General features: G+C 33.6%; 1 protein-coding gene across 2 annotated transcripts; it reads right to left on the bottom strand.

Moving 5' to 3' along the window:
• Positions 1-3,076: 3,076 nt before the first annotated feature.
• Positions 3,077-9,171, bottom strand: LOC108916485 (MAU2 chromatid cohesion factor homolog). 2 transcript variants are annotated; one of them, XM_018722752.1, is made up of 10 exons: positions 8,853-9,171; positions 8,617-8,796; positions 8,438-8,560; positions 8,245-8,373; positions 8,034-8,130; positions 7,816-7,980; positions 7,522-7,763; positions 6,187-6,392; positions 5,923-6,125; positions 3,077-3,361 (listed from the first exon to the last, which is right to left on the bottom strand). In XM_018722752.1, the coding sequence occupies exons 1-10, from the start codon at positions 9,075-9,077 to the stop codon at positions 3,168-3,170; spliced, it is 1,764 nt and encodes a 587-aa protein (XP_018578268.1). In that variant the 5' UTR covers positions 9,078-9,171; the 3' UTR covers positions 3,077-3,167. The 2 variants fall into 2 exon arrangements, with proteins under 2 accessions (XP_018578268.1, XP_018578267.1); XM_018722751.1 differs by having other exon boundaries at positions 7,522-7,769; positions 8,853-9,077.
• Between the last annotated feature and the right edge of the window lie 502 nt (positions 9,172-9,673).

Here is a 9,673-nt window from a genome sequence, read left to right as displayed (position 1 = left end):
AGGTGAACAGTTCCTTTCCATCCATACAAAATACATTTAGTCCAGGAACTTCATGAGGATGATTATGACCCATTTGCAATTTTCCGAAATAATGAGTGAGCGAGCAGGGAATCATCCACAGTTCCTTTTTAACATCTGTTTTTCTGATGAATTCAGATTTTTCTTGAACGGGACGGTAAATCGTCACAATTGCCGCTATTGGTCCGATTCAAACCCAAGCGTTTTTCACGAGGTGCATACACGGCAACCGGAAAAATTAAATGTATGGGCTGGAATTTTCACTAAACATAATTTAAATTTTAAAATGTAAATTTTTTTCAAAATATTGGGCGGAATACCAGCAAAGAATGTCCCTCTTTAATCTAAAATCGACAGGACTGAGCGTTTTTCTACAATCTTGACGCAGTTCCGGAAAATGGCTCTGTTTCGTTTTCATTTGGCCACCCTGTATATGAGGAGAATTGATAGATATAAATTGAATGCTGAATGCAATAGGAAACAAAACCGAAAACAGTAATGAGAACAAGACAACATATATCAACAATCGAGAACAAAAATGAATCTGGGAACAAGAATGAAAAGTTAATCAAGACTGGAATTTTAGCCTCTATTTCAGTGGACATATATTTAATTTTATATTAACAAACGACAAATTATAATTTAACTATCTTCAGTCATTCTGGAAAAATAGTTGAAATTTTTTCTAGTTAAATATGGAGAGTATTGAAGCAATCTTTATTCTTCTTTTATAAAAGATAAATCCAGGGTCCTTAGTATGAAAATTGTTGAAAATATGTAGTACATTATGAAAAAAAAAAAAAAAAAAGTAAATATATGCAGAAAATATGTATATTATGTAGTTTTCATGAAAATAAAAATAGTAATAAGAATTTTGGATTTGATTAGGTAAATTTTTGAAACGTGTGACAGAAACGGTTTAGTCCAATTAAACGTAAAATCTTTGTTCTTATTTACTATTCTTATTGTACAAAAACATCAAAACTTTCGCTACAAACGTACTTTAAAGAAGCTTTATACGTTATTAAAACGTAACCTTTGCATTTTCACTCCTCTCATCTCGGCACTGATAAAGTCGTGGTTTTATAACTATTGACAAACATACTTCTGGCAAATTTGAAGAATCTGCTTTTACAAAATTTGCTTCCATTTTTTAAATTTAATATGTGGAAACGTTAAAATATTCTGTAGATGCAGAAGCTCATCTGAAAGTAGTGTCGAGCCGTCTAACCGTCCCATGCGGTGACGTAATTGCATTGCCACAACACAAATATTCGCATTTTAAAAATCATAGTTTGAAAGCCACTTGATGGATTGAGTTGAAATTTTCAGGATCGCCTAATCATGAGCAATACTTTATGTATACAAAATAACGTATTTGAAAATTTACTGAATGACCCCATTGCAAACATTTCACGATTAGGAATATTTTGGGATAAAATAAGGCAAGGTATATTCAATTTTCGAACTTATGAATAAAAAAATAGCCTGTAAATAATTGTTTTTATTAAATTAATACAATTAATGTGTGGTTCTGCAATTATTTAATTACATTAATCTTAGTTATATATTAAGATTCTAACCAAACTCACTATTATTTTAGACGTGGTGACCTATTGATTATCCCTTACATTATTGAAAATACTATATAGCATTACGAAATACTGATTTATTTCTGTTGTGGATTAGTTAAAATGAGGGTAAAATGCTTTAAAAGTATTTTTGGGAAGGTCTTAGTGTAAATAATCTAATAAACAAAATATTTTTACATTACATTGCATTAATAGTATTATAACTTTCGATTGTAATTTTAGAGGACTTAACAATGTCAGAATCTAACGGATATTTTTAGTCATGTCACATTGGAAGTCATCGTACTATTAAAACACAGCTTAAATCTACGTGACTAGATGCTGTACCTACTTTCTTATATGTCATCAACAAAGCGCATTTTTTCTGAATGACCTGAATCTGAAGAATTTGTAAGTGATACATTTGCCACATCCATCTCTCCCTGCTAAATAGTCTCAGCCGCAGAAGTCTGCAGGGACATCTAGATGCTGCATTTACTACATTTGGTTAAACATCGCATTGCCCTGCTAACTGGTCATGCCAATGGTACAGGTTTGAGTGATCCTTAATACTGAATGGAAATATGAGAATATTAGCGGTTTTTATCACAAAATATTAAGCTGGTTTATGTATGAGGGTGGGTCGAACATAAATGAAATTCACTTGTGAACAAAACGGAATTACACTAGAGTTAGATGATGAGTTTATGTTGGTGGGGATGTGCTATCTAGTTCGAACCTTTCAGTCAGTAGGGAGGTCTCCAAGACAAGTAAGAAGGGGTTCATTCGTCCCTTGCGTAATATGAAATTATTAATTATCGTTTTATTTCTGATGGAGGGGGTCCATCTAGAGGAAACTATTTCAGTGTATCCTGCTTACAAAACTTTATTCAAAGGATGAGAGAAGTTTGAAAACGAAAGCTGTTACCCCAAAAATAAGTCTTACCGACATTTTTGCAGTTCATCACCTCTATTTCCTATATTATTGTTCGACTTGGTACGAGTTATAGGAATATCCAAAAAGTCACCCAAGATAAACTTTCGTACATCAAAATGTAAGGCTCATTGAATCTCACTTTTTTTTCGGAGGAACAAAAGATTTGTGAATTCTGCAATTAACTTCTGGAACGTTATGTAGCCAAGGAGGACCTTTTCTAAACCATTTACACATTTGTGACAAAACCTAAGTTTAGTTAGGAATGTGATGTCCCTGTTTAGTGGCAGTACATACCAGACAGTTGGCGGTAATTTTTTTTTTTAAATAAGATAGTTTTCATGGATACCCTCGCTTATTAAGTTCATCTGTTATTATATACAACAGTTTAGGGGTCTAAAATACCATTGAAAAATAGTCGACTGCTGATTTTCTCTCTTATGCGCACTCACTCTGAAATATTAATTATTCAATTTACCCTTCCCATTCTGGAACATGGAAGCAAATCCTGTGCTTTATGTGTAATTAACTAAGTAGAAGTAAATAAAAGCAATAGTTATTAAAATTCTATTTAAAATTTAAATATAAAAAAATAATTTACAAGTAGTTAGTCTTCACAAGATAATAAAACCAATTCTTTAATGCTATAACAAAACACCGGAAGTACTTGGAGAGTCTGTAGTACTGGGTGGAAGGTTCCCCTGAGTCCACATTATCAGATTGTGTTCTGGCATTTGAGAAGCTTGAAAATGATCACTAAGTAACATTTGGGAAAAGTGGACGTGTCTCTGATATGCTTCATTTTCTCTTTGAGAATCGCCACAAATCCTATGGAGATCTGAAAAAAAAAATTTCAGTTTATATTTGTATATACCAGCCCTAAAACCTAAGTGTTCGAACAATAATGTCACACAATCAGAATAAATGAATTCGTTTTAAAATCATTTTAGATAACGTTTCGATGACTATTTTACAAGTAATTAAATTTGTTCTGATCTGTAAATTCATCACAGTAATACTTTGCTTAATTTGCTAATAACTAAATGTTCGGACGCAACACGTTTTGCCTAAAAAACCATGTAAGTGCTGAAAATAAAAGATGCCCATCGCTATAATTCGTGTCCCTTAGTGTTTATGACATTTTTGTAATGATATTGTATAAAACTGTGTAAACCACACATAGTAACCTTCAGAAAAGTGCGTCAAATAATAACTCAGAGCGAAGGAAATCAAAAAAAAAATATCTGGAGAAGTGAATTGGAGATAGTTAAAACGTACCTAGAAACTAATAGAGTAGACGTTCATAGAAGTTCTGATTGACCGTCAAAAGTATAAAAATGACACAAAGTGCTCTTGTCAACATCTGCAATTGCCAAAAAAGGACTATTCTGGGAGCTCAGAAGGCATAAACGTATCGAGGGAATGTTGTCGTCGGTGGATATACAGCTCTGGTTACGGTTTTTATACGGTAAAGGCAATAATTATTAATGCCGAAAGCTAAATAAAGCCTTTGTTTTCATCAAGGCAAAAGATAAAACACGGATTTCCAGGAGAAAATGCATTGCGCTAAGTCGGAAGCTACTTGGACATGTGAAGACTTGGATCCCAGTAATTTTCAGTGATGACAAACAGGGAGGGAAGCATTAATGTAGATAAATATCAGGATATCTTGGAAAGTAACTTACTGTCCACAGCACTAGAACAATTTTGCGGTGAAGTTTCATTTTCCAGTAAAACGGTGCATCCTCTGTCATGTGGCTAAAATTAAAAAAAAAGTTTGGAGGCTCATTGAAACATTACGACACAATATAAAAAAAAATCTTTGCGGAACAACTCCCAAGGGACAATTCCTGATCTCAAAAAGAAATTCTGATTTGGGGATTTTTCAGTCCGGAACTTTCTGGATTCTTAGTCGACACTATGCTACAGAGAATTCCCACTATTATAAAGGCCAAAGGAGACATTACGAATTACTAAATCATAAATAAACTCTTCTGTCTAAATATTTACTTGTTACCACATTTTGTGGTTTTTGTCTAATTCTCATTGCAGGCCAACTTTTTTTAATAAATACGAGACAGCTTGGCTACTGAATTAGTAATTTATTTAAAAATTGACTCAAAATAATAAATAATGTGCCATCCGAAACTTTGTAATGTTTTAGGTACTGTATAACCTCTGTTTCATACAGACTTATGGTTAGCTTGCTGATCATTAATACCTTAATGTGAGCATTGCTGAAAATGCAGTGTTGGTTTGTAAAAATTGAAGTGGTCATATTTTGATAATGAAGTGTGGGACCCCTACCATTTTTAAGTGGAAGTTTGTTAAATTTTATGTTCGATAGTTTCATACATACACTGTAGTGTGGGGTTTTTGACTTTAATATCTTTAAAGTTTGAAATATAATTTTGAACTGAAATAAGAAAAATAATACCATTTAAATTTTGATGTGCTTATGAAATTAATACATTTTACTCTTATCGGGTATGATTAGTTAGTATTAATCAAAAATCAACTGTAGGTATGCCCTTATGGTTTGAGCTAACCCCCTATTTTAATTTCTTGTTTCACAAGTTTAAAAGTTATCCCCTAAAGCAGGAGTCAGCAACCTGCGGCTTGGCATAAATTTTTGTAAGGCCCACCAGTCCATAACGTATTATATTAGCTTTGTTCCTAACACATTAGGAACAGTATCTAACAGTCAGACGTAATTGCATTTGATTCGAAACAATGAAAGTGGCCCATTTTATAAAAAGGTTTTCGATTCCTGGACTAAAGAACAGTAAGAGCTAATTTAATTTTTTGAAACTTTTTCATCATGAAAGTTCCCTGCATGGGCCTAAAAATTATCCTCTAAAGAACGTATGAGTACTACGTTTCTTTATCAAAATATGACAACTTTAATCTACACTAGCCACCACTTCACAGTCAATGGCTATATATTATTGTATAGGTCAAATACATGGCAAAAGCTATTAATATTGCCTATAAGTGACACATGAAAAGAAATACAAATGCTGAATGCAGGGATGGATGGGATGGTCATGCATTTGGGCAAATGCCTGGAAGGCTGGTCAACTGAATAGCCTATCGACTAGTGTCCCATTGAATTACGCTGGCCACCATATGATTTCCGTAGCCATAATGACTGGACCTATTAGTGATGTTTTCCCAGACTGGTTTAGCATACCCCATCCGTCCCTGGCTGACTATCAGCATTTCCCTGAAACATTTGCGTAAAAAAGTAACCTCTTTTTTTTCTATTACAAATAATACAAAAAGCACATACTTAGCAATAGGACCAGTGTATTGTTGAATATCACTTTTCTTTACAGAAAACATATTAGAAAACACATTGTTTAAAGAGAAAAATCATTTTAATGATTTAAAAATTACCTTTCAATATTGCCGAGGCCCATAACTGTACATGAACATCAGGTATTTTGCTTGCGAGTTGCATGGCTGGTGTTACCATATTCATACTTTCCCGGCTATTTCCTAAAGAAAGAAATATATGCCCTAAAAGTACCAATGAACAAGACGTCAGTCGGTTCAAATCCTCGGCATTGGCCATTTTTAGAGTTTCTCTGAGATATCTCCTAGAATAAAATTCATTAAGAACTACAGAAATCCATCGGAATATCACTACAAAATACTAACTTTGCTTCATTGTATCGACCTTGAAAAAATGCTTGTAAGCCTTGAACGTAATAAGCAGCTGCCCTTAGACTGTGAGAGTGTGACGGCAAACTTTCAGGATTGATTCTATCATGTAATGCTATAAAATCTGCCTCTCTTTTACCTCTAAGATATACAATAGCTAAATTTAAATTAGCAAATGTCCACAACTCTCTTTCTCGAGATGTCTGGAATGAAATAAAACACGGTTATTAAAAGATGTTAAACTGGTCTTACATTTTTTATGTTTTACTGTTAAGTTTGGTTATTACATCTCTGGACCAATATAAGTAAATTTATGTTTCTGATTCTCTACAATTTAAAATTTCCAAATCAAATATTATATTTTCCTTTTTAAAGAGTCCTCGCCGAAAATCAAATTTTTTCGGTATGAGAGAGATACTCGAAGTACATCCGATGTTTAGTCAGAGATGGAGATAAATGTCAGCGAGGACTGAAAAATAAATTTAGTCATTTGACACGTTTTGCCGGCCAATCGAGCTACAGTGAATCATTATTTTGCCATTAGGCACCGGTTCTGGACGATATTATAGTGATTATATAATTCATTAGGAATTTAGCCAATAGCAATTACAAATTTTACGTAGTTACTATGTATTGATAAGCGATTATACACTTGACGACGTGGTATAACCGTTTTGGTGTTTCGCCTCCTCCAACAATGTGAACTATGTCATGGTAATGATAGTTTTAACATTTGTCAATAAACGTCAAAAAAAATGGAACCGCTTCGGTTCAAGCTCTGAATTATATAATCGTATCGAATACCACTCGAGCAAACGAAAATATTCGATTATACTAACCTCCTCACTCGACGTATATCCTTAAAACACCACTCCAGCTACGCTGTCGTGGTGTTTCGCAGAATACGTCTCGTGACTCGGAAGTATAATCGAATATTTTCTATGCTCTTGTGATATTATAACTGATAAAACTTAATGTGAGCATATTGAATTTTCTGTTTACATCTGTGGAGATTCAAGGTTTCAAATTACCTGTACAGGCTCCATCCACTGATAGGCCGCAGTAGTTTAGGCACCAGTGGAGCGTCAAATCGGCGAATGTCAACTTAAACCTTTGTAGTTATTCATTAATAGTCGAGATATGCTTAAAATTTGTCATTAATATTCTACATTACAGCGTAAGATTGAGATACACCATTTTGTCACCAGGCAGAAAAAGCCATTAGATTTATTATAATGGCACAAGGTTACTCATTTAAACCAGATGTTGAGATATGTCTTTTCATTTTAACAGCGGAACAGCGGCAATATGAAAGAATTACAATCTACTTACATTTAATGCTGCTATAAACTGTGCCTCTGCAGCTTCCATACAGTTCATACTCATGGAGTACAATCCTAATAGGGTATGCAATTGAGGCCCATGCGTTTCTAACAAACGAGGACATTGCTTGCACAAAGCAGCAGCTGAAGCTATCTCTTGCAATGCTTGAGTCTTATTCCCCATAACTAAACGGCACATTATAATGTGCTCTAATAACATTAATTGGAATACTGATAGAATAGGCTTATTATCTACAACTAAAATGTTTGTAGTTACATACGTTACAACTCAAAAAAAACTTACATTTCAACTTATCTATTTGCATTAAAGCTTTGTCAGTGTATTTTTGGGCCTTCTCCATGTAGCCTGCTTGCATACTATGCATAACCGTCACTAAATAAACTAGTACATAGAGGTGCTCTTTAGGCATCCAAAGAAACATATCTCCTGCACTAGGTCCCATAAATACTATAAAAGAGCTTGTTTAAATCACTGAACAAAAAATATATCTTTTATTCTACCATCGTCTGTAGCCATTATAGTCTGGATACTTTGTTGAAGTTGTTTCAAGCATGGTTTGACACTTTTTACTTGCCCTGACATAAGGTAATGGCAAACCTGGAATTGGCAATTATGTTTCTAGTATGTACATTTATGATTATGATAAAACATTATATTGTCGCATCATTAAATATTTGAGATTCCTCAAATCAAATTTGATTGAAGCATTACCTGTAAAACTAAAAAATACACTTTAAGATATTCCTTTTGATAAACAGCACCTGTCCAAGTTTCAATTAAATGACTGGCTTGGTTTAAAACTGGTTGTACTTCCTGTAACTTTTTGTCAATTAGTAGTAACTAAAAAAAATGTTGTATTATGTTTTTGTATAGTACATATATATTGTCATTTTGTAGTACTTACCATACCCTTACTTAATAAAAACAATACTCTAGTGTAAGACGCATTAGATATGTGTGCATAATCTACCCCTACACCTAACAAACTGCTTGCCAATGTATAGTCTTTTTCTGTGGCATGAATTTGCTAAAAAAATATATGTACGATATTACAGAGATAAATTTATAAATATTATAACTTACCGCCAGCTGAAATATTAATCTGCAATGCCAATATACATTGTGCTGAGATAGTTCGATAGCCTTTCTTAATATTGGTTTTGACAACCATATTTGTTCTTGTTGCTCATATAATTCAGCCAAAACACTTGCGGCTTCAAATTTAACATCATCGAAGGAGTTAATTACTTGAGAAAGTAACCACTGAAAATTGATTTGTGCTTTTTAAAATGTAAACATTTAAGGTTAGAATTTATTACTGCTTGTTCTAAATGGTTTTTTGCCAAATCAATATTCTTTGTATGACTTAGAAGAATATTTCCTAGTTGTAAATGTGTTCTTGCTTCTACCCTTTGGGGGGGTTTAAAATTAAAAACTGCTTGTAAACACTGAATGCATAATTTTATCATGGGAGGACTGGAAGTTCGGAAGTGTTCAGCTAATCCTAAAAGAGAAAGATACCAGGCATCTTGAGATGAAGCCATACCTTATTTATGAATCTGAACAAAAATTAGCAACTTTTTTAAATATACAAATCAAATCGGAAAAACATTTTTGTGTACTCTAAAATATGACAGAACCGCCGCTGTAACCAACCATAGATTAGTAAAAATCCTAGAATTCCATTAACATTATAGCTCCTTTCTGATCGTCTAGAAACTCCTCCTGAAGTGCTCCCACTGTTCTACTCTTTAAATATTCCAAATTTAAACACCCCCCTGTGAGAGGACCGACCATGTATAGTGGAACATAATTCTTTATGGATTAGGGAAATAATTTTTGGTTTTATGTATTTCGTGTTTGTTAAAGTTTGATAATTTGTAGAAAAAAACTTTGTTGATTGCTCTTATAGATGTACTGTTCTATCACGTTTTGCACAATACAAAGAATTTCTTTGTTTTGGCAAAATATTTATTTTATATGGATTTTAATATCAATTCGCGCGCGCCATTATTCTATGGCTAGAAATTGGCCTCAATGATTTGGGATCGAGGGGGATTATCCCTCTTTATCCTGCCTCATCTCGTGTAGGCCTGGACAGCCTTCGTAGGTGGGCCCCATCCGTCGTCTACCCCGACCG

The sequence above is a fragment of the Anoplophora glabripennis genome, unplaced genomic scaffold (genome assembly GCF_000390285.2).
Source record: "Anoplophora glabripennis isolate ALB-LARVAE unplaced genomic scaffold, Agla_2.0 scaffold1628, whole genome shotgun sequence".
NCBI lineage: Eukaryota > Metazoa > Arthropoda > Insecta > Coleoptera > Cerambycidae > Anoplophora > Anoplophora glabripennis.
The sequence above is the reverse complement of the archived record's forward strand: the minus strand, read 5'-3'. Positions and strand labels throughout refer to the sequence as shown.

What these genes read in the sequence shown, in the direction of transcription:
- LOC108916485 (XM_018722751.1), bottom strand. Translation starts at nt 9,077, where the DNA reads ATGGCTTCATCTCAAGATGCCTGGTATCTTTCTCTTTTAGGATTAGCT. An exon ending in AAAACCATTTAGAACAAGCA is followed by an intron (nt 8,797 to 8,852) that starts GTAATAAATTCT and finishes ATCAATTTTCAG; the next exon opens with TGGTTACTTTCTCAAGTAAT. An exon ending in GGCCTCGGCAATATTGAAAG is followed by an intron (nt 3,362 to 5,922) that starts GTAATTTTTAAA and finishes TTTTTTTTTCAG; the next exon opens with ATCTCCATAGGATTTGTGGC.